General features: G+C 36.7%; 1 protein-coding gene across 1 annotated transcript in view; it reads left to right on the top strand.

Annotated features, from left to right (window-relative positions):
- Window positions 1-22,647, top strand: part of LOC106717230 (F-actin-monooxygenase Mical) — a 38,510-nt gene extending 15,863 nt beyond the window's left edge. Inside the window, exons 3-28 of the mRNA XM_045685963.1 lie at window positions 1,006-1,182; window positions 1,495-1,662; window positions 1,791-1,875; window positions 2,377-2,564; window positions 2,795-2,965; window positions 3,308-3,505; window positions 4,044-4,248; window positions 4,568-4,744; window positions 6,277-6,450; window positions 6,809-6,945; window positions 7,301-7,370; window positions 7,632-8,917; window positions 9,622-9,882; window positions 10,307-10,438; window positions 10,652-10,723; window positions 12,608-12,765; window positions 12,904-13,155; window positions 13,340-13,521; window positions 14,182-14,288; window positions 15,849-17,473; window positions 18,770-19,358; window positions 19,641-19,706; window positions 20,411-20,567; window positions 21,042-21,227; window positions 21,577-21,661; window positions 21,913-22,647. Of these exons, the coding sequence (XP_045541919.1) occupies window positions 1,006-1,182; window positions 1,495-1,662; window positions 1,791-1,875; window positions 2,377-2,564; window positions 2,795-2,965; window positions 3,308-3,505; window positions 4,044-4,248; window positions 4,568-4,744; window positions 6,277-6,450; window positions 6,809-6,945; window positions 7,301-7,370; window positions 7,632-8,917; window positions 9,622-9,882; window positions 10,307-10,438; window positions 10,652-10,723; window positions 12,608-12,765; window positions 12,904-13,155; window positions 13,340-13,521; window positions 14,182-14,288; window positions 15,849-17,473; window positions 18,770-19,358; window positions 19,641-19,706; window positions 20,411-20,567; window positions 21,042-21,227; window positions 21,577-21,661; window positions 21,913-21,949 (6,945 nt within the window). The 3' untranslated portion in view covers window positions 21,950-22,647. The remainder of the gene's footprint in view (window positions 1-1,005; window positions 1,183-1,494; window positions 1,663-1,790; window positions 1,876-2,376; window positions 2,565-2,794; window positions 2,966-3,307; window positions 3,506-4,043; window positions 4,249-4,567; window positions 4,745-6,276; window positions 6,451-6,808; window positions 6,946-7,300; window positions 7,371-7,631; window positions 8,918-9,621; window positions 9,883-10,306; window positions 10,439-10,651; window positions 10,724-12,607; window positions 12,766-12,903; window positions 13,156-13,339; window positions 13,522-14,181; window positions 14,289-15,848; window positions 17,474-18,769; window positions 19,359-19,640; window positions 19,707-20,410; window positions 20,568-21,041; window positions 21,228-21,576; window positions 21,662-21,912) is intronic.
- Window positions 22,648-25,356: the final 2,709 nt, after the last annotated feature.

The following is a 25,356-nucleotide window of genomic DNA, read 5'->3' as shown; positions in this document are numbered from 1 at the left end:
ATACTATGCTATGCTGTCTGTGATTTACCCAAACTTTGCTTTTTAATCAATTTCCTTTTTTTACTGATGCTAAGCGACGCTCTTGCAAATTATCTGCTTTATATTTCTGGGAACCTTTCGATTGATGTCAGATATCTTAGAAGTATATTTAGTATAACGTCATAAGGCATATTTAAGACTGATAGAAAGCCGTGAACTGTGCTGTGCTACCCCTGCAGAACATGGACGGTTTAATTTATTATTAGTTCTCTATTGCAATACAAATATTTTGTTACATCAAACGAGCAAGTATGTCACCTGATGTTTAAGTGATGACTTAAATGGACATAACAGAGGATTAAAGGAACAGTTCCTTTCTCCTCTTCTTCCTATAATTTCCTTGTTAGAAAACAGTGGGATGATTGGTCGTCCTCGGACGAAAATTGGTCCTTGAGCACAATAGTCTATTTCCTTAATGCCTGTCTTCTGTGGGGTCATAGTATCTACCGGTCAGACCGGCGCATTCTACAACTTGTGTTGTTGCTAGCTCTGGCTATAATCAATATATTTATCTGTACAATTATTAAAATTGGTGTGTCTGTATGTTTCTGCATTACTTATAACGAAATTCCAAAGTACAAAATGTTTGTCGGACTATCTGCAACTCCGCGTTTGTTTCATGTAATCTCCGGCTAATAAACGGCTTGACCGTTTTTGATGGGACTGATACAGGAAGGAAGTAACTTAGGACACTTTTTTATTGTTATTATGCCCTGATAATGTCGCGGGCAACTGCTTATCTATACATATAATAGTCCTTCTATTTGTACTTTCTTATACTAACTATAAGGGCCACCTATACAAGGCACTTCAAGTGCCTTGTTTCCTCTCACAATGGGATAAGTGGATAGCAATTGTGATCTCTATACGTATTTGGTCCAAGTACGAGTGTTGCAATTTTGATTAGCTATGAAATATATAAATCAATGTTTAATTCATACATTTTATATGGTGTACATTGTGCAGGCGAAACTGGCAAATTCATGGAAGGCTCAAGCTCTGTTCAAGAAATTCGACCTCCGGGCGAACCACAAGGTGTACGGCAAAGGCAGGATATGCGCGCAGACCAAAGTTCTCATCATCGGCGCTGGGCCCTGCGGTTTAAGAGTGGCTATTGAGTGCCAACTTTTAGGAGCCAAAGTGGTAATACATCCAATATCTACTCCAACTCTACATTATTTCAGGATAGTTTGTATCGTTTCATTATATTATAATACATATTACATAAACCAACAGCTTATTTGATTATATTTTATAAGACTTATGGGTAAAATAATTAATAATTTGCATTATTTAACAAATGTGAAGGGAAAATACAGAAACTTGGTTATTGATACAGTTTTTTGTAGCGGTGGTCGATTTCCCACAGGCACGCACAGAGACAACTATTTTCTTGCAAGGGAGGGCTGACTGTTGACTCGGAGTTTTTCTCAAATTAAGTTTGTGCATTAACAGGTTGTTATTGAAAAGCGCGATCGTATATCACGTAATAATGTACTGCATTTGTGGCCGTTCGTCATACAAGATCTGCGAGCACTTGGAGCTAAGAAATTCTTCGGAAAATTTTGTGCCGGTTCAATAGACCACATCAGCATACGACAATTGCAGTGCATTCTTATGAAGGTATGTAAGATAGTTAAAAATTAGATCTTTTCTCTCCATACTAACAAATATTTCTGTCAGTATTCAAGAAAAACCTTATAATATGTGAAGTTTTTTCAATTATATATCAATGTTGTATGGATTTTCAGGTAGCTTTGCTGCTTGGCGTAGAATTGCACGAAGGTGTCAGTTTCGAAGAGTTACTGGAGCCAACTGTCGGTCAGCATGGCGAGAGTAAGTTTTAAATAATAAAAAAAAACATTTTTAAGAATCAAATTCCTGAACTATAAGTTTACAAGACAGGCGATATTAGACTGAGTGGTTGTTACCTATGTTGTAATGAGGGGTAGTTTCCCCTTTTGGCCAGTTCTTTTATCCAATAATTGCTGCCTCTTATTTAAAAATTGGTAACTTGACTAAATTAAACGAGCTGCAGATCAGGTCACGATTCACATGTGTTAAGCAGATCAGTGAACCGCAGCCCAGCTCAATTTGTACCTGAATAGAGTTATGATTTGCGTTTCGAATTGTAAGTCACCAGGCAGTTCGCGGCTCGTCGATTCACATATTTATAGTACATTCCGATCAGATGTGAGCCAATGTGACGCCATATAGTTGTTGAGTCGCAGCTCAACGGTTTAAGTCTATGTGACCTGAACTTTTGAACCGGTTCAGAGGTGATTTATACATGTCTGGTCTTAGTACGAGTATGTAGTTAAGTGGTGGGTTATGCAGGGCTGGGTTGGAGGGCGCGGGTATCGCCGGCAGAGCACCCAGTGTCGCAATACGAGTTCGATGCGCTGGTGGGTGCGGATGGCAAGCGTAACACGCTGCATGGCTTCAAGCGCAAGGAGTTCCGCGGCAAGCTGGCCATGGCGATCACCGCAAACTTCATCAATAGACACACCGAGCAAGAGGCATCGGTAAACAAAATTTACACTCACTATTCTTATTAAACTAAAAACTCTCAAATGTTTAGAGACGAGTGTACTTTGATTACACTAAATATCAGTCCGTAATCTCTGCCGAATTCTTTAGGCTACGTAAAAATCATCTTATTTCTAGTGTCCTAAGAAGATAGTTTTATTACTAAGGCTACAAATCTTTACTTTTTATAGCAAGTGTTGTTACATTCACTATCTTATTCTTCCAGGTACCGGAAATAAGCGGGGTCGCCTTCATTTTCAATCAGAAATTTTTCAAAGAACTATTCGAAGTAACCGGGATCGACCTCGAGAACATTGTTTACTACAAAGACGATACACACTACTTCGTCATGACGGCGAAAAAACACAGTCTCTTAAACAAAGGAGTTTTATTAAATGTAAGTTAATAAATTAACTTAAATAGTTATTTAAAAGTTGTCTTTGCAAGCTGCTTTAAAGGGGTGCTTTAAAATTGTCTTTATCCGACTGACAAAGGGTATTTTTGTCAGGCGGATTTAAGTTTTTTTTATACATTATGTTTTTATTAAAATGCAGACAAAATGGCGTTATTTCATAATTAGTGCTTCAATCATTCGTGTGTTTTTTTTATATTTTATTTGGTTAGGTTTATAACATACAGTAGCATAGTATTCATTGACTTCATACATATCTTTGAATTTCTTCGCAGATGTGTGCAAGTTTCATCGGGATTTTCTTATTAATTGTAAAATTGATTTCAGGATTATGCTGAAGTATCTCGCTTGTTGAGCGTAGAGAACGTAGACCGCGGCGCTCTTATGCGATACGCACAGGAGGCTGCGCGCTTCTCTACCAATGGTTCGCTACCCCTCAAAGACTTCGCCCTCAACCACTACGGGGAGCCTGATGTAGCATTATTTGATTTCACCTCTATGTACGCAGCTGAGAATGCCAGTATTGTAAGTACACGTTTCAATTTAAACCAATAAATTTAAAGACACATTTGTTTCAATGCTTTATTTACACATGCATCTTACTATCTAGCTGAGTAGTTCAAACTGACTGCAATCTCCTCCGCCACTAATTCTATTATCATCTGACATGTTAAAATATAGTCCCACAAGGATCTTATGACATTGAAAAGGAGCCACTTACAAGTTTTAAGGTTAACCAGTGAGCAAAAATTTTTTTAACTTCTTCCGAAAGTTGTCCATGTTACAACTTCGAGGCATATTTGTTACTTACGACCTGAGTTCTCGTAGTAATTCTTTACCATTTAAATTGATATATCCAAAAATGTTACCAAAGTAACCTTCATGTAACATAAAAAAATACATCGAAATTTTCAAAAAAGACAACAATAAACCGTGCAGCTACCGCTCCCTTATTGGTCAAAATGTGACGCTATTAGTTCACATATATTCCAACTACCGTAAGACCCTTGTTTGACTTTTATAGCTCGTAATAAAAAAAGTGTTGAAACCTTTAAATTTTCAGGTGTACGAGCGTCAAGGGAAACGGCTCCTTTGCCAACTGGTAGGCGATAGTTTACTGGAGCCATTCTGGCCGACTGGCTCCGGCTGCGCCCGGGGTTTCCTGTCAGCGCTGGACGCAGCATGGGCCGTGCGCTCGTGGGGACAAATTCCAGCACCACATCCCTTGGAAGTGATAGCAGAGAGGGAATCAATATACCGACTTTTGGGTAACTTTACTATATTACACTTCTGGTAGTTAATTAAAACAAACCACCCGAAACAGTCAGTTAACTGAAAAGTTTTGGTTATTCGGTAAAGAATAAAAATCAATCGATCCCTCATACTTTAAAATTGATCCAGTCCCTTAGGTTCTAGGTTATTATGAAATATAGTCGCAAAAAAATTAAGTAGTAATAAGATTTATCCAAAGAAAAGTTAAAAACGCTCATCTTTTAAATATCCCTTTGGTCCATATAAATTTGTCTAAATGGAAACATTATATTATAGTAATATAGTAAATTGAATCAATTATTTGAAACGTTACAGCACAAACGACGCCTGAGAATTTACACCGAGACTTTGGTGCGTACACATTGGACCCCGGTACGAGATATCCCAACTTGAACAGAACCGCGGTGACACCACATCGTGTTACCTCGTTCTATGACTGTGATGAAGCTGTACAGTACGACGCCCCAATCGGCACCAGGAAGCGACGTCGCGGTGACTATTATTTTTATATAATAAGTGCGTTTTAGTTGTAGTGAATAATACACAGTCAGGTCATAAGTTTTGTCACACAGTAAAAACTTTTCTTTTAGAATGCTGGCCACAAAAAAGTTTATTGAATTCGAATTTTGCATTGTTCATGGAAATAAAACTGTATACTTTTTAGAATTTTACTCATTTTTAAATATGGAGTGGACGCTTGAAGAAGACCGTGTTGCAGTTATTGCGTTGCATCGTTGCGGTTACGCGCCAATTCTAATTTTTGACATAATGAAAAATTTGAATATACCCAAAAGATTCGTTTATCGTACCATCAAACGATACAATGAAGACTCTAGTGTAGATGACAGGTCGAGAAGTGGTCGCCCTCGGTCTGTTAGTACTCCAGCAGTGATCAAAGCTGTGAGGGCGCGAGTTCAAAGAAATCCCAAACGTAAGCAGAAACTGGTGGCCCTTCAGATGGGGTTAAGCAGAACCACGGTGAAAAGTGTGTTAAATGAAGACTTAGGGCTTCGTGCATATCGAAGAAAAACAGGATAACGTTTGAATGCTCGTCTAATGGACCTGAAACTGAAGAGATGCCGCGCTTTGTTGAAGCGGTACGCGGGAAAAAATATCGGGAAATTCTTTTTTCGGATGAAAAATTTTTTACCGTACAAGAGAGCTACAACAAACAAAATGATAAGGTGTACGCACACAGTAGTGAAGAAGCGAGCAACCGTATTCCGCGTGTCCAACGAGCTCATTTTCCATCCTCGCTCATGGTATGGTTGGGAGTTTCTTGTTGTGGCTTAACAAAGGTACATTTTTGTGAGAAAGGTGTAAAAACGAATGCAGTCGTGTATCAAAATACAGTCCTGACGAACCTTGTGGAACCTGTTCCTCATACCATGTTCAATAACAGGCACCGGGTATTCCAACAAGATTCGGCGCCAGCTCATGAGCGAAGAGCACACAAGACTGGCTGGCGGCGCGCCGGCACGAAGACTGGCCCTCCTCCAGTCCAGATTTGAATCCGTTAGATTACAAGATATGGCAACACTTGGAGGAAAAGGCGTGCTCAAAGCCTCATCCCAATTTGGAGTCACTCGAGACATCCGCGATTAAGACAGCCGCCGATATTGACATGGACCTCGTTCGTGCTGTGATAGACGACTGGCCGAGCAGATTGAAGGCCTGTATTCAAAATCACGGAGGTCATTTTGAATAAACTTTAGTGTCATAAGAATCTGTGTTTTGTTAAGTTCATTTTGGTATATAAATGGTCACATAATGAATAAACTTGTTTCAATTATTTTATATTAAATACGCGACAGAATTTATGGCCTGACTAGGTATTTATTGGCTATGGCTATAGAAAACAAAAAAAAATATAAATGCCTTATGTGTTCTTCATCTAAAAAAAAAAAATTTGTCTTTAAAAGCTAGTCACTCTGATGTAATTTAATACACAAAATGTGTTAATGCTAATTCTTATTTAAAATTCATTATAAAAGTGTATTTAATGAATTATAATGATATTCCAGAAATGGATATATCGGAGGGGGCGTTGATATCGTGGGTGGGGTGTGCGGAGGGGGACCTCGCGAGCGCTGTGGGTGCGCAGGCGCTTGCAGATCTCGTACGTCGCTATCGGCCCGACCTAATGCCACCCAGCGCACCACCCAACGCCGTCTATCACATCTTACAACAAGAGTTTGGTAATCGAGACCATTTTACTTACTATAAATAGTAGTTTTTATTATTTGATAAGGGCTAAATGAGCAGTGAATCAACTATTGTTATCCGCAACACCAGAGTAACCGCAAATACGTTGCAATTGTGATTGAATACTTTATTCATATAAATATGAATAAAAATTAATGTTTATTCTTTGAGACTGATCACACAATTTTTTTTCTGTATTTGAAATTGTAAGATATGGCCATCTTTTTACCAAATAGTCTCAAATTAATTTACGTATTATCTTAATATGTTAAATTATTTTTTTACTTTTAATGTATATTAGTAAAAGTACTGTATTTGAATGTTTATTCAAGTGATATATATTTTCCGTAGGCATTACGCCGTTTTCAGCAACAGGTGCGGTGTACGAAGTGCCCGAAGCGAAACTACGCTCGTATTTGGCTCGTGTGTACCTCGTGTTCAAAGGCGAAGTGCCTCACATACAACACAAATATGATGTCTTTGAACAGGTCCTACAATACTGAGTTTTTTTTAATTTCTTTAATAATTTGCATACAGTACAAGCATGAAAACAACAAAGTGATTTGTGTACCTATAACTATCCAAACAAATATGATTCAACTTTGTCACAGTTTATTTACGACTTTTATTCGAACAAAGAAAAAGTATTTCAACGTTCCTTATTGTCTTTTGTCTGTTTCTAAAAATCTCTTAGTTTATTTTTAGCCTATTTAATATTTGAATGTTTTTGTTGTTTATTGATTTTAACAAATAAGTATAATATATTTATTTATACCCTTTACCTAGACTTTGTGATACCTTTTAATCTCCCGCTAGTTTTAATAATGTCAGCTTTCTTTTTAGATCAAAAAAAGCCAACAGAAAGAGAAGCATGCCCGAAATACGACGGACCATTCGGTTTCTGTATATTCGAGTAAGTAGTGTAATTAATGGAAAATCGTATTTGCATTTTATGTCGTAGTAATTGTAGTTAATGACACGCCTTAGAAACTGATTACATTTTCAAAATGTTTGTCAAATACATCTTTTAGATCTTCCTCGATTATACAAATATTAGTTACTGTTATTTATCTCTTTTAACCTCAATTAGTATAAATAAATTAATCTAAAAAAAGTTGTGATTAAAAAAATTACATTGTTTCATATGTTTAATGTTTTTTTATTTCTCTAACAGATGCAGCCGATCTCGATAAATCTACCTTAAGCTCAAGAAAAAAACGCCGCTCCACACGCTCATCCCAAGTAAGTAACGATCCCGCAGAATATATTAGAAAAAAGATTGGCAAATTAGATCTTAACGACATCACACAATTAGCACGACTCATAGAAGGCCACGACGCTATATCCAACGAAATTGATCACTCTGAGAAACAAAAAGAGATACAGGAGCAAATATTAGCATTATTCGAAACTGAAGATTCTGTAGATCCTAGAATGGTAAGAGATTCCCTATCCCAACTACTCCAAGGTAATACGAATACGCGAATAAAACAAAAGGGAATAAAACAAACCAATTTAAATGACTTTTTCCAAGAAAAAAAAGCCGAGTCAAAACCCTCAAAGCCGCGTCGAAAACTAAAAGGGTTAGCCAGCGACACTATTAAAGTACCTGACTTCTCAGACATTTTTAAAGATGATTCGGCAGACACTGACACGACTATTGTGAATGTACTCGTAGAACAACCAAAGAGGAAAGACTTGATTCGGTCCTGTTCGACGGAAAATGAAAAGACTCAAAAGTGTACGCGATCTGCGTCCGTTGAAAGTCGCATACCCCAAGCGAGACGAATGTCGGAAATAATCGATCCTAATAGAAAGAGATATTCACCAAGTCCTGAAATACCTTTGTCGGGTCGCTCGAATTCCATTGGCAGTTTAGAAAGCTCATATAGTACAAAAAGAATAGCCGAAATTTTTGATGGCCGGAAAAATAGGCACACGCCTAGTCCAGACACTCGATCTGTTCGGTCAGGTTCGAGCGGTAACAAAGAGATGGCGCTGAGATTACAAAGAATGACAGACATCATTGAAGGGAAACGTCGCGACACGCCGAGTCCCGATCGTACCAAAAGACTGGAGTCTATCGGCAACCCAGAGATGGCGCTCCGAAGACAAAAAGTTGCCGATCTCATTCAAGGTGTTAAGCCCAGAGAAGGTCCTGAACCGCCACAAAGACGAAACTCGGGCGATATGGCTTTTAGAATGCAAAGAGCATCTGATATGATTGAGAAGAGAAATGCACAAGCGAAAGTACCAAAAAGTGTTGGAAGAAGGAAAGCCGCTCGCGAAATAATGAAGCAGCGATTCGAAAAGAGTTTACAAATGTTAGCAGCGGAGCCGAGGCTCGACTTTGCTCCATCCGCAGATCTCGAACACGACTACGGTCTGCAACAGTACAGAGCCAGCGCGCCGCACTTCGACGAGCGCGTTAAGAAGCTAGAGAAACAGTTGCAACATTATGTGAGAAACGTGTGCCCTTGTGTGCCATTGTGTGCCATTGTGTGCTTGCATGATGACACTAACCACTACCTTTCTTTGTTCTATTTAAATGTCTCTTTTTAGAAAATACCTCAAATTTTTTAAAATTAATTTAACATTAACTTTTTGACGATATTACTCGTATTAAGTTGCGGTAACTACTCAACATTTAAGTATGCCGATGTCAAATGATTTAAAATAACTTGCTTAAATATGGAATAAATTAAAATACATACATGTCGCAATACTCATTTTTCGAAGAAATGTTTATGCAATATACGAAGCCGAAATAACAGTCTACATTACATTGTATATACGTGTTATATAACTATTTGAACTTTCTAAAACAAAGTCAGTGTTTGCATGAGTTTAATTAATATTCAAATGATGATCAGAGATTTTTAGTAATGTAAAAAACTTTAAAACTGCGAATAAAATGATAAAATACAATACAGATTTATCATTTTACTGTTATGTTGACATTTAAAAGAACTAGATGCACTTATAAATAAATAAAAGCTATGAAATTAACTATATATTTGAAAGCACGATTAGAATTAACATGTTTGATATATTTTTGTACTTGTTGTCAAAATAATACCTTATATTTCACCTCTTAACTGCAAGTAAGAAGGAGATTGAAAATTAATTGAATTTAAATAAAGCTTAGTATTTTAAATTTGTAGGAAGAGGGAAGAGTGGTGGGAGGAGGCAGAGCGGTCGGCGGAGGAGCTCACGTGGCGCGCTTGGCTGCAGAGCTCTCCCATGTCAACCCCTCCACTGCAACACCTAAAGCTTCCAAACCCAAAGATTTGATACGATCTGTTGGGAAAATAGAGAAAGACGATTGGAACGTTAAAGAAATTGAAAAAAAGATTATGGAAAACCGTCTCGGTAGACCAGAACCGAAAGCGGCTGAGAAAGTTCCGAAATGGGATAGAGAGGAAGTAAGTTTTACACTTTAATATTTCTATTATTTACTTCTTATGGCCGCCACACATGCTTCAAACAGTATAGTCATATTAGTATAGTAGTTTAGTCTACTAGACTGTTAGACAGACTAGATAATAGATTAGTCCATAATAATGATATCCCTATAGATTTATAACCTATAGATAACTAAACCGAAGCACAAAAGTGACGCCTCCAGTGACCGTTTACTGGGTTTAATTCCCTTTGTGTTGTCATTTACAATACAAAATTTCATTTCGAAAATCGACTCTACTATACGTCAAACTTGTATGAAACTATGGAGAGCTTTATCTATGAATGTCAATTAATATTCCATTCATTCCATTCACCTTAAATTCAACCTAACACGAAACTATATTTGATGTGTGAGATTGCAAATATTTTGCATTTTTACAACAGTTTCTTAAACGCCAACGTCGCTTGAAGGAAGGTGAACAGTATGATGAGAAATGGGAAGATATTGATGAAACCATCAACAAATTTAACCAGAAAGTGAAAGATTCGGGTCGTCCGGAACAAGGCAACAAAAGGGTAAGTGTATTGAATATACAGTGTGTTTTAAATAAACATTTTTCTAATGATCCAAAGATCGTTGTTACGCATCATTTTGTTACACAATTTAACTTGTAATAGAGCCAGATGCTTATCTATACTTGATACATGCCGTTTACTCTTTTTTCCTTTAAATAATATAAAGATTTGGAATAGAAATTGTTCATACATATTTATTTTTCCTTTTCACAGGTTGCAAGCTTAGCAACAAAGTTTGTGAAAAAGGAGGAACCTGATACTGATAAAACCGAATCAAAAGATAAGGTTGGTTTAATAACAATGGAACTAAAACTTATACAAATATACATAATATCCGCGGCCTTTTGGCGGCTCAAAGTGAGCTGCGCCTTAACCAGTCTTGCTTTCACGCCAAAACTACTAAACCGATTTAAATGAAATTTGGTACACAGATAGTCTAGGAGCCTTAGGAAGGACATAGGCTATTTTTTAAAGCGAAAAAGGAGTTGAAAGTGGGGGTGAAAGTTTGTATGGAAGTATCTTCTAGTTCTCTGTGCTGTTCTGTTCTTTATTCTGTGCTCTGTTCTGTTCTGTTCTTTATTCTGTTCTGTTCTTTATTCTATTCTCTGTTCTGTTCTCTCTTCTTTGTTCTGTTCTGTTCTTTGTTCTGTTCTATATTCCGTTCTTTGTTCTCTGTTCTGTTCTTTATTCTGTTCTCTGGTCTGTTTTTGGTTCTGTTCTCTGTTCTGTTCTTTTTTCTGTTCTATTCTTTATTCTGTTCTGTTCTCTGTTCTTTTCTGTTCACTGTTCTGTTCTTTATTCTGTTCTGTTCTTGATTCTATTTTCTGTCTGTTCTCTGTTCTGTTCTTTATACTGTTCTGTTCTTAATTCTATTCTCTGTTCTTTATTCTATTCTCTGTTCTGTTCTCTCTTCTTTGTTCTGTTCTTTGTTCTGTTCTTTGTTCTGTTCTGTTCTTTGTTCTGTTCTGTTCTTTGTTCTGTTCTATTCTTTGTTCTGTTATGTTCTGTTCTTTATTCTGTTCTCTGTTCTGTTCTTTATTCTGTTCTCTGTTCTGTTCTGTTTTTGTTTCTGTTCTGTTCTTTGTTCTGTTCTGTTCTTTGTTCTGTTCTGTTCTTTGTTCTGTTCTGTACTTTGTTCTGTTCTGTTCTGTTCTTTGTCAAGTTCTGTTCTCTGTTCTGTTTTTTATTCTGTTCTCTGTTCTGTTCTTTGTTCTGTTCTCTGTTCTGTTCTTTATTCTGTTCTCTGTTCTGTTCTGTTTTTGGTTCTGTTCTCTGTTCTGTTCTATTCTTTATTCTGTTCTGTTCTCTGTTCTTTTCTGTTCTCTGTTCTGTTCTTTATTCTTTTCTGTTCTTAATTCTATTCTCTGTTCTGTTCTCTCTTCTTTGTTCTTTTCTGTTCTCTGTTCTGCCCTCTGTTCTGTTCTTTATTCTGTTCTGTTCTTAATTCTGTTCTCTGTTCTTTATTTTATTCTCTGTTCTGTTCTGTTCTTTGTTCTGTTCTGTTCTTTGTTCTGTTCTGTTCTTTGTTATGTTCTGTTCTGTTCTGTTCTTTGTTCTGTTCTGTTCTTTGTTCTGTTCTATATTCCGTTCTTTGTTCTGTTCTCTGTTCTGTTCTGTTTTTAATTCTATTCTCTGTTCTGTTCTTAATTCTATTCTCTGTTCTTTATTCTATTCTCTGTTCTGTTCTCTGTTCTGTTCTTTTTTGTTCTATTCTTTATTCTGTTCTGTTCTCTGTTCTGTTCTCTGTTCTGTTCTTTCTTCTTTGTTCTGTTCTGTTCTCTCTTCTTTGTTCTGTTCTGTTCTCTGTTCTGTTCTTTGTTCTGTTTTGTTCTTTGTTCTGTTCTGTTCTTTATTCTGTTCTCTGTTCTGTTTTTGGTTCTGTTCTGTTTTTGGTTCTGTTCTTTTTTCTGTTCTATTCTTTATTCTGTTCTGTTCTCAGTTCTGTTCTGTTCTGTTCTCTGTTTTGTTGTTTGTTTGAAGGTATATCCGGAACGGCTCAACAGATGATGACATTTTGTACAGAGTTAGAACATTGTATGAAAGAAGATACAAGCTTCTAATAAGTTTTTTTTTAATTCCGCGTGGAGGGAATCGCGGGCGACAGCTAGTCTATAGTTTTTGAAGTGCGTTTTATTGAAGTGAAATGTGAATAATTTTTGATGAATGTAGCAAAGCAAGCGCAGTTGGCGCGGTCCCTCAGCGCCGGGCATCCAGTGCGTGGCGTGCGGCAGACGTGTGTTCGCAGCAGAGGGCGTCGTCGCGGACGGGCTCCATCTGCACAGGTCCTGCTTCCGATGCGCGGTCTGCACCACCGTCTTGAGACCCGGGTAACAAAAATACAATAAAATGGATTTAGATAAAGCAGTGGTCAGATATACGATATAATTTTCAAGTGAATTTTGTTTCCTTTCAATGTCTTTGTAAACAACTTTTTGAATACCTCAAGCTTTGCATTATTATTTCAGAAATTACGCTATGGAGCGTTACGGCAATCGTTTAGTGTGTTTACGACACGCCGGAGTGACAGTTCCCGACACGGTGGGCGTAGCGGAGAGTACTAATATCTTGCAACCACCGTCAAAGTCTCAAGCCGTCCTCTCTACTCCTGAACGAATCAGTCTCGAGCTATCGGACGGTGCTGCAAGAGAAATTGATGAAGACGAATGGACCGACAGGAACTGTCTTGCATCAGAAACATCTGCCGCCGGTGGGCTGAGGTATGTTATATAATTTAGTCTCTAGCAAACACACAACATACAACTTATGTTCCGCAATCGCGTATTGAGACTGTGTGAAAGGATGCTGGAACGTAGTTATCTCATGTCATTTTCAACGGCACAAAAGAAAACGGTATGAATTACATATTCTGAGATATGTTATACACAATGTTTTATTTATCAGCGATGAAAAAGCTTCATCCGACGAATGGACGGACGTCGAGAGCGAAGGCGAAGACGAGGCGCGGGCGCTGCACTCCCCGAGGCCTTCGCGCGATCCTGTACATATCCACGATGCGGCTGATCTCGCCTTTTTCTCCTATCTATCAGACGATTCCTTTGGCTATGATGATAATTCTGATGAAGGTTAGTGTTTTCTTTGTTGTTGCCCGATTGAAAAGAGATTAATGTTTTTAGAGGGAACAGATGTACGTTCTAATGTGTCTGTAGTCTAAATGACTCGCCCATATGATAATGTATTATGTATTGAGTCAATTGTATGTAGAAATTACAATGTACGTTGCGAATTCGTAATTCAATTCTTATTCTTGCCTTTTGTTTTTTGAAAATTTGTTCTGACTTATGTTTAGTTCCAAATAGTAGTTGTCGCCGGAGACTTTATCAGTGCAGGATTAAAATCGATGTACTCGAGGGCAAAGATACATAATTTTTTAATATTGTTTTTCGTTATTAGCAACGCAGATACATTACGTATACGAAATAAGATTTTTTTCTCCATATTATATACAGACACATTAATCTTACTTCTTACTTATATTATAAATGCGAATGTTTAGATGGATGGATGAATTAATGTTTGTTAGATGGTATATCCGGAACTTCTTACCGTATTTCGATTAAATTTGGCATAAATGTAGTAAATATAGAGCATAGTCTGGAAATTTCGGGGACGACAGCTAGTTTTAGTATGTATAGAGTATAGAGGAGCATACTAGGGTGGTTGTACGGTTGTGGGAAGGGCGAGAGTGATGAACGGCCCTCTAGTTTTGTGAGATGTGTTTGCAGGTGCGGAGTCATCTGGCAACGAGTCGTGTTCGCGCATGCGTGAGGCGCGGGAGGCTCGACGACGCGAAGTGCCGGCAGACAAGCGGCCGCCCACCGACAGCAGCGAGGTATCGCGCTGCGTTGTTGTCTAGCGCCGAGTACACCGGGAGGTGCGCGCGCGACGCCTCCCGCACGCACCCGTCACCCCGATATATGTCATCACGCTATATCACTTTTCTTATCTACTTTTCGCGTAGCCGTCTCGCGTCTTAATACCCTAAAGTTAGCCAATAATTCAATAACATATTAAACTGTAATCATTATTATTGGCAACAAACCTTTTCAGTTAATATTTCCAATGTCAATGGTAGTCATGAATGGAGAAGTTTCCAAGCCGTAAAAATAACTTAAAAAAAACTTACATAACTAAAGTTATGTAAGTTTTATAGGTAAAATAAGTATTCTGTGTTTATATTACTTTTTATTTTTACCAACATGTTTTTACTTTTTGATCAGTATTTCATCAGTGTATTCTATTAAAGCGGGCATTCTTACACCGCGCCGTCCCCTTCCCTGTCACTCGTTGCGTCGACAGCGAAATAGATATTAAAATATGTTTTTATATGTGTTACAATACTTTTTAATGAAATGGAAAACATACTATGGACGGTGAATTTAAATATGTAATCAAAAGATGGACCCCCCCCCCTCGTAATGAAAATAATACATGCAGGCGCAAATTCAAAGTCCTACTACAACTTAATCAATTCTTTCTAATTTTAGTTTACATTACCGTTTTTTTTAATCTATCCAAAGGAAACTTTTTCATTTTGTACTAAATGTTTTATATGTTATCTACTCTATGACGTATTTCGGCCTTTTCTTCGTTAAAATTAAATTTTTTTACATCATACATGCCAATGTGTATAATCAAGGGTGACGGAGGGAGGTGTTAATAAGAGTGTTTTCCGCAAACTAATGCCCCTTTGAGTAAGCTTGGTGTTACAATGTTTATCTTCAAAGGTTATTATTTAACAAAACTAATTGTTACCTCGATGTTAATATTCATTTTTTAAAAGCATGCCATAGTCATGTTCGTCATCAAATTTCGTATTATGTAAGCTTTATTTGAACAGTAAATTAACAAGGAAACTTTATACGCAAGATAAAGTAGATTAATTGAAGTAAGAAACAAATTTTTGATTCTTTTTTATGTTAAACTAGTGGTCAGCTATTGATCCAAATTTTACCATAAGATGTTTTTTAATTTATTTTAATGCACTTATCCATGACTTAGGAGTTGCTTGCAAGCGCGCACAGACGTCATATTACGCATTTATCTGCGTCAAATTGTAATCAAAGTATATAATAGTGTTTTAAAACCAGTGTATTCCTTGTGGTATCGTTGTCGGAGTAAAATGTACAAACATTATCGACATAATCCGTTTTTAAGTGTCTGACTTTAGTGCAGAATGAAGTTCAACAGAAATCAAACATTTATCGACTTTATAATATATATTCAATTGTAACCTAACTAAGACTAAGCCTTAGTCAACTACGCTAGACTAATGCGGATTGGTTAACTTCACACACATTTTAAATTTCTTTGCAGATAATCTACAGTTAGCTTCATGATGTTTTACTTTACTGTAAATTATAATAAATGTGTTTAAATATTACTGTAACAGGTGGAGTCTGAAGATGAAAGTGAATCAAGCGATGATGAGGTATCTTCGGCAACGGAAGTGTCAACAGATAGTGAGTTTGCGCGCGAAGAATGCGCTCCGGCGCCCTCGCCTCCTGCTATTCTAGTTACAGAAGCGCCACCGCCGGCTCCCCCACCTCCACAAGAATACCCCCTCAGCAGAACTCGATCAGCTGGCGGATTGGCCACTAAACGAGCCTTAGAGTTAAAAAGGAGGTATTTGTTGGGAGAGCCATCACCGCCGGCGGTTAGAAAGTCAGACTCTACTTCTCAGTTAGATACTAAACTCGAAGCGTTTCGATCAAACATAACAGAATTTCAAAAAATGTTACACCCCGCCCCCGTACCGACATCTCAAGTCCAACCTCACAAACCTGTTGTTACTTTTCGTTTGACTGAGGACACGCAAAACAAAATCCAACCTATGCCAGATATAATCAAAAATTTGCATACCGATGCCCCTGTTGACTTGCTTACAAAAGGTGATTTGCCTCTATGTAAAAATGATTGGAGGGAACCAATAAATGAAGAAAAAAGGGAACCTGATTTGGAGTCAGATTCTTTATCCGATGACGATGCCTCGAACACAGAGACGGCTCCAAACCAACCGGTCCCTCGTGTAGAAGTGCACGACGAAGGCGGAGAATTAATACAACTCGATAGCTTAATGATTATTAATACTGGGATTGATGATATTAGTGAGAAAATATCTACTATAGCTGTACCGGTTGAACCTGCAATAATTTCTGCTGAGTCAGAATCGTCAGAATCTTGTCGCGACGTTACCACCCTTGCTTTGACTGAAACAGAACTGTCAGATTGGGCGGCTGAAAGTGCAGTGTTAGACGATTGTGGTATAGATGAAAAAGAAAATAAAAGAAAGCAGAATCCAAGGACATTAAGTGGCCCAAAATTAGTACACGATGCTAAAAATATTGCAGCTATTAGTTCACATGTTTGCGGTAGAAGTAGTCCTTTAGATAAAATTGTATATTCTAACGCTCTCGACCACTTCGAGTTTGCTGACGAAGGCGATCAAGATCCTTCGATTGGTTCCCCGGTTACACCACGGAATGAAGGCTATATGGAATTAGTTGATGATAAAGTAGAGGTAGAATCATACTACCCAAATAACGATCGATCAATGAACTTTTTCGAACAAACTTTTTCAGAAAGGCTATTAAAACCTACGGGAATTGACATTTGTAGAGAAAACTTGACAAAAGATTTTTCTGATGTCATTGAATTTATTGATAAAGATGACTCACAAGAAGACAGCGCGCCAAAAGAGCAAAACTCTTCCAACATTCCTGAACCAGCACAAATTGAAATCAGCGAGAAATCTAGTGTTGAAAATACCTCACACAGCTTACAACAGAATACGGAGAAAACTAAAACATCAGAAGTTAGCACACCTACTAGCAATAAAGAATTGAATACAGTACTTAGTGACGTGGCATCCATTAGTTTATCGGAAGTATCGTCTGGATTAGATAAAATTCATTCAGAGACAGAAAAAGATAAAGCTAACAGTCCGGTCTCTAAGGACTCAGTAGAAGATATATCACCACCATTAGCACAAGACTTTAGTCTTTCCCGAGATTCTATATATTAGGTCCTTACATATGAAATTGGCGTTTTTCGTACTGGCCACTTTAATCACGAATTTCTCCTCTTTGGTAAGGAATTCCAAATTCAAATTTGTACAGCTATAGACTCATGTATTTGTGGTTCGATGACCGTCATTCATTTGTTTTTTTTCTTCTGTTTTTTTCTGTTTGCGTCACTCATTTTACAAAATGGAAAACTTAAAATATCGCATTATTTACGAGTACGAGTTCCGCCGTGGCACTAGTGCTGCGGAAACGACTCGAAGGGTGAATGATGTGTATGACGGTCGTGTTGCAAAAGAAAACACAGTTCGTTTTTGGTTCCAACGTTTTCGTTCTGGAAATTTCGATCTGTAGAACGAGCCCCGTGGACGGCCTGAGACTCAAGTTGATAATGAAGAGTTGAAGGCTATTGTGGAGGCGGATCCATCGCAAACCACGTCCGAGTTAGCTGCAGGCTGCGATGTTAGTGATAAAACTGTTTTAATTCACTTGAAGCAAATTGGGAAGATTAAAAAGCTTGAAAGGTGGGTACCTCACGAATTGACTGAAGCAAACCGGCAAACGCGCGTCGACTGTTGCGTTACATTACTAAACCGGCACAATGATGAAGGTATTTTAAACCGAATCATTACCTGTGATGAAAAATGGGTTCTTTACGATAATCGGAAGCGCTCAGCGCAATGGTTGGATCCTGGCCAGCCAGCCAAATCCTGCCCCAAGCGAAAATTAACCCCAAAAAGTTACTTCTAAGCGTTTGGTGGACTAGTGCCGGTATTGTTCATTACAGTTTTCTCAAATCTGGCCAGACTATTACGGCTGATGTCTATTGTCAGCAATTGCAAACCATGATGGAAAAGCTAGCGGCTAAACAACCTAGGCTGGTCAATCGCTCCACGCCACTGCTGCTTCACGACAACGCTAGACCACACACTGCGCAACAGACGGCTACTAAATTAGAAGAGCTTCAATTGGAAAGTCTAAGACATCCTCCGTACTCCCCGGACCTTGCTCCAGCAGATTACCATTTTTTTCGAAATTTGGATAACTTCTTGCATGGGAAAAAATTCAACTCCGATGGGGCAGTCCAAATCGCCTTCAAAGATTTTATTGATTCCCGTCCGACTGGTTTTTTTAGTAAAGGGATCAACGAACTACCTATGAGATGGCAAAAGTGCATAGAAAATAATGGTTCATACTTTGATTAATTAAATATATTATATTAAAAAATATTCGACTTTTTGTTCCTCCCATACAAAACGCCAATTTCATATGTAAGGACCTAATATAATGGTACCATGAACGCGCCTGTTTCATTTAGCTCTTCTAATAATATACGACTGTATTCACCAGCAATATGCCGATCCGTTACAATACCATTTAGTAGTTCTATTTCAAGAAGTGGTAACTCCGACTCACCATGCCGTAGTATCGATTTGTCGATATCTGCCACCATTAGTTCGGGTTCGCTATCGCCTGCCAGTCCATCGCATATGCGGGATACAACTGTTAAAGTACAGGAAATAAAAAGAGAAAGGGACGAACTTAACGATATAGTAAGGGGTTTAGTGTTGGGAAGAGTAAGGAGTGGTCCCCGGGAAGGGAAGAAGTCGTCGCGCAGAACTAGAGTCTCACCCGCTTCTAACATACCGCCGCCGATTCCTCCGCCGCCCGTGCTGCCCGAGCAACCCTCACCGCCACCGCCTCCTCCCCCACCGCCACCGACATATACCTCACCTCCGCTGAGGCCGGTGCCGCCTCAAATGTCTTTATCTGTCTCATCATCGCTGTCCGACCCAGAATTGGCAACAGAAAGACGGAGAAAAGGTATAATGAAGAGCATTTCCAATTATTTGAATAGACGTCTTGGACCTCGCCACAAGGTAATTATCCTTTTTTTCACTTTCTTTTACAATCGAAATAATACATTTTCTTTATACATCAATAATACTAAAACAATTGTGAATATTGTACATACAAATAAGAAGTTCATAAAATTTAAATTGGAGAAGGCTTGTATTATTTATAGTTTTAGTTCGGGTGTCCACTATTCGGCGGACGAAATTTTTTCACGGAAAGGGATAATAACGTTTTTGGCACAATTAATTTCAAAATTGACGTTTTTAAGGACACCTTGAGTAGACTAACCCTAGTTGAATTTTCAGTGGGTCTCGGAGCCGGACCTGATGTCGCACGTAAGCAAAGCATATCAAATACAGTATCGTGAACTCGTGAGTCGCATGCTGTACCCATCTCTATCGCACCATTCATCTGCTCATTGTACGTTGTTTAGTCTCGCTCGGCCACGGTTGTTCTCTGCTTTTGCAATTAGTCCCCTTATCAACTAGACGTTGGATCTCATTGAAAAATGGATGATAAAAGCCATAAGTATTGATAAATTATGTCAATATTTCTCATTAAAAACTCAGTCGATGCAACGTCAATGTTGTTCAATTCATTTTTCCTTTTTAAATCTATGAGAATTTTCGTATAAACTGTTATCTACGTAATGGTTCTTACGCTGGCGCTACTATAGTGTGCATGTTTGTATGGCTTTGATGCAAAATATAAATCTATGCTTATATGAAAGTTGGCAGATACTTTTGTATTTAGTGCAATTTTATTTGTTGCCACAAATATTGCTAAAATTCTATTTTAGATGTTTTATTGTCATAATTAAAAAAACGAATGGAATGTAAGTAATAACATTATTTGGAAATTACAATTTACGACTTGATCCGTAACAATCAAAACTATTTAAAGCACTAGTATATATATAGTAAGAAGTCGAAACTTTTTTACTTAAAACTTTACAAACTTTGACAATTATCTTTGGTTTTGCTCTGTCTTAACTATTGCATTCTATAGTTTCCTTTCCATGGGTTTTGACATATAGTCGATGATAGATATATCAATAGAATGTTGAATGTTGCAGGGCAATCAGAACGTCAGTCTGTCAATGGGCGGCGCGCACAAGTCGACGGGCACGCTGCAGGAGACGCCGCCTGCGCCTCCGCCCCCGCCAGTGCCCCCGCCCCCGGCTTGTTACTCCCCGCCCATACACACTCACTCGTCGTGTAGAAGGCTTCCAGGTTAATAAAACGCTTGATACATTATAAACACACCTTAATCCGTCATTACAGACCTGTACTCTTAGGCAAATTAAAATTTTCTAATATTTTTTCATTATATAACTTTTCATTTCAGTAATTATTAAATTCAGTGTTCATCTGCAAATAAATGTAACATGTTAAAATGTAGTTGATACACTCAGAGAAAGATATTTATTCATGCGTGTCGCCTCACATTTAGAGTCGAATTATTTCATTTTCCTTTTTGTTCAACAAAAAAATAATGCAATTTTTTTCTTGATACCAAGACATATTCGATCACTTAAGAACATAGTTGTGGCATACCATTTAATCATCTAAACCTTTAACTTGACTATTGCTTTAAAAGGAACACCGCTATTGCAAGTGATCAAAATAACCGTGTTCATGAGATTGCATGTTTTTTGGTCTGTAAGCTTTGTTCGGTGTGAGGTAACACGTGAGGTAACACAATAGGCATGACGGATATCGAGGAGCGCGATGCGATGCAGCTGTGGTTCGAGGCGCGGTGGGCGCGGCTGGTGGCGCAGCGGCGGGCGCGCGACCCCCCCGCTCCTCCACAACACACGTTACGTCATAAACCACCAGACCACAACGTTAGACTGGCGCACCTCGAACGACGACTGAGCAGACCATTGTCTGGTAAACTCACATCTTAACCAAATATTAACTACCGTGGGTTTCCATTGCAGATAAACATATTCTTGTCTCATTATTTCTGTACAAATTGATAGCAATATTTTTAAGTTTTTGCATGGAAATATCGGCAGTGGAAACCTACAGTTATATTTAACTCATCATATTCATGTTTAACATTACTCCCGCTGCGTTTGGAAACGCGTGTCACTTTATATCTTTAATGAATGAAATAATACCTATTCATATTGTTTAACATTCATTTAATCGACAATAAGCCAATAAGCTGAACTAAATCAATCAAGTTAAGAGGTTGAAGGTAGTTGTTTCCATTGAATTATAAAACTTTGTATAGCGGAGCAACAAGCAGCCGCGGTCGCTGAATTAGTCCAGGTTACGGCGCAGCGCGACGCTCACGAAGCGCTTATGGCTGCTGACAGGTTAGTTTTTTTTTGCACTAGGAAATACCGAGTAGCCGACCCAGTATAGTAGGATTCTTATCGGAAAGGGAACTAAAATTGGAGCTCCTCCATTACTGCTTTATGTTCCTGTTTTATTTTTTAATTTTTTGATTCGTAACGATCACTAACATCAAAATAACTCGATTTTCTCAAATTATTATATCAGTATTGTCGCGGAAATTTAGTGGGATGGCTACTCATCGTATATCACAAAAACAAACATTTTGCAGAAGGCGCCATACGGCCGGCGAGAACTCGGGAAAATAGGAAAACTCGATGCCATACTTGGTTTGCATCACAACTTCAGTGAATAACCCTGGCCTGGAAGCTAATGTTTACCTTTTTTATAATTCTCTAAAGTTTATTATTAAAAAATAAATATTTAGATAGAATGGTGATCTCCTCGCTGAATATGTTCAAGATTCGCTTGAAACTGGAATAAGATGCTGTTGCCAAAATCTGTTGCAGAACTTTACAGTCTTATAATGTTGATATGTTACAAAAAAAATGTTAAATATATGTAAATTGGTGCCCAAATGTGGCATTGTTACCCCGAAGGCAATTTTCTAAGTCTCGCTGTTAAGTGTAAGATTGTAGGAATATTATTTATGTACTATATTAAATCAATGAATCATGACTTGACAATATACTTATTAAACATATGTCCCTATACTTTAGTTCAATGTCTTTGCGAACAATCTATACTAGTATTTCCAAAGGTAAACTTTGAGATATTTCTAATCATTGAGCTTTATTTAGTTTTATTAGTTAGAGGTTAATTACTACTTTTATTGAACTATCGTGAAAACACAATTTATAAAGTTTTGTTTGTATTCGCCAATCATCTTCAACGTTGTGTCTGTTTTATAATTTCGTAGATCAAATTGAAATGTCCAGTGGTATTATTTAAAATGTAAATTTATTAATATTTAAGAAATAACCTGTAATATTAGTCCATAAATAAGTCGTTACAACAATTCATTACAGACAAATATTTATATTTGGATGGATTTTGTTCATTTTTTGGGCGATAACAAATTATATATATTTTAGAGTTATTGACTTTACATTACAAATATAGGCCAAGTAACAATACATCACATTTCTATATGCAACTTAGTTTTAAAATTAGCAAATTTGAATAAAAAAGTAGTCGATTTATTTAGATTTATCTATTTATTAATTAAATTATTTCTCGGTTTTCGAGTTATGTTCATCACATATATAAATAAATAAAGTATGTATTAATATAGCTGATTTATTTCTACTTACCCTTAGTATTCGTAATTTGTCTTTTATATAACTTGTTTTGCATATTTTTTTTTAATTAAGTACTAATATCGTCTAAAGTCCAAATAAAAACAACTTAATAAGAAATATATTATAATTATTACATAAACTGCTTTATTGATTCTTCAACAATTCTTGTAATGTCCTGTTAAATAATGAATGTTATAAAAAAAGCAACGTATAAAATCTCATAGTAATTCCTCCATTTACAGATGTATCCGTAGTACTGTTTACCCCAAACCAAATATTAAACCAAACATATCTGATGCCTTAAATACAAAAAATATATATGTATTTTAATTATTCTTTATGCGAAAATTGTATTTTTTTTCTAATGGTCTACGAGATTAAAAACGGTTTATTTGATTAAGTATTTAAAAACCCGTAATTTCTTACACTTTAATTTTAACTTCGATGTTGATTCGAGAAAAAGTCAATTAGTATATTTAATATTCAGTTGCGAATTAATTTTAAAGGAAATTTAAACCCTCAACAATGTGTTGATCCCTTCTCTATATTAAATAGCCGGTTGCTTGTTACATGGAGGCTTTGATTTGTTAACAAAACATTTTCACAAAAAGTTATAGTTTATTTACCAATATATCATATGTGGTGTTGATGTGCTAGGTATGCCAAATGTTGTAACTAAAGCGTGTATTAAATGTCTATATATAAAATTATGTGTGCTCAATATTAAATGCTGCTTTATTAATAATTTCACTTGTCTGTTTGCAGTCACGTTGCTCGCAAAATCGCATCCTGTTTTAGATAAATCTTGTCTTGGTTGTAAGAGAATTAGTAAGTAAATTGTAAACTATTTTTGTACGCAGATCGCCTACGATTTTAAGTAGATGTAAAAAAAAAGAGAAAAAATGAAAAGAAGGTTGTTTAAAAATAATATGTTTTGAAAAAGTTACTTGTAAAATGAATTCTATTTTGAAAACTTACAGTAGAGTATAAAGTTCAAACGCTTTAATGTACTGATTAATTGGATAATTAAAATACAGTGACTATGATTTAGTGTTAGACTTTTAGATTGTGAAGAGCAATATCTATTTTAGCACAATATGATATTTATGGTTCCGTAGAATTGTTAGTCTCAATGCAGCTTTAGCATGTATGAACCCCTGAACGTAGCTTATAAGGCGGGCACATACTATGTACGCGAACTTCCGTTGCTTCTAAAATGTTACCGATGTTCATTACCTCCTAAAGCGTGTTGCTGCAGCGGTTGTAGTAGAGTATCATAACTTTTGCCTCGTTATGATGCCTGTCCACTGTGGGACACATCAAGATCACCGCTTTGAGGCTCTAAGCATCGATAACTTGTATCTTTAATTAGCTAATATACAATTATGTGACGAAAGATGGCGTTTTCATACACTTGAGAATAGCGCAAACTCTTCTATATATTAAACAAATAAAGTTACGCCCCTTTTTACTTTATCCACTGTGAAAATGCATTGTGCTCGCATTACATCTTTTTTATGTACCGCTGAAAATGTTCAATTTTTGCTAAGTTAAAGTTAAGTAAATTTTTGTATTGTTCTTGCAGTATTTTTTATTTCATTACCGCTTACAATGTTCAAATATTTGTTAGATAGCATAAGTAATTGCAAACATCACATGTCATTTTCCAAACAATGTGCCTCATACCGATAATTAGATTTATAATAATATTAATACAACATATAATGTCGTTCTTTATATTGATATTATATATTTGTATGTGCTTTCATTGCTATTTCAATCAAATAAGTTTAAAATAAATTTATGTTACAAAAATATGTTATTAGTTTCTTTTGAGCGCTAACTTTTGAGGTGACCTGAACATAGAATACAGACGCAATGACGACTGGATGTTATTAATAGCTAAAAATACGTAAAACTTAAAAAATATTTCGCATTTGTTTAAATTTCGCTTCTTAAGTAATACGAAATATAAAAGGCTTTATAATTTCAAACAACAAATTCCTTTGATGATCACAATTATTTATTATAAAATACAAGATATACAGATAATACTTATAATCCTGGTATATTTCTAACAAAACCAAGCTATGCACAAAGTACCTACATTAATTACAGAAAAAAAAATCAATTGTCGATGAAATGCGCAAGAACGAGGGAGAATAATTAAAATATGTAATATTATTTTTGTACATATGTGAGTGATCTTCTAAATATTTACATTTTTGATGATTAATTATATAATATTTATAATTTCTGCCTGTCCAATGGCACTTTTTTAAATTAAATTTCTTCCAATAAATAGCACAAGTATTAAATATAATAAAAATTTATTTTGTACCATTTAAACAGTGTTATTAGCGGTTTAATTGATTTCGTTCCATAATCTATTCCCGTATTTGTCTAAGACCCAC

Source organism: Papilio machaon, chromosome W (genome assembly GCF_912999745.1).
Source record: "Papilio machaon chromosome W, ilPapMach1.1, whole genome shotgun sequence".
Taxonomy (NCBI): domain Eukaryota; kingdom Metazoa; phylum Arthropoda; class Insecta; order Lepidoptera; family Papilionidae; genus Papilio; species Papilio machaon.
This window is presented reverse-complemented; position numbering and strand designations above follow the sequence as displayed.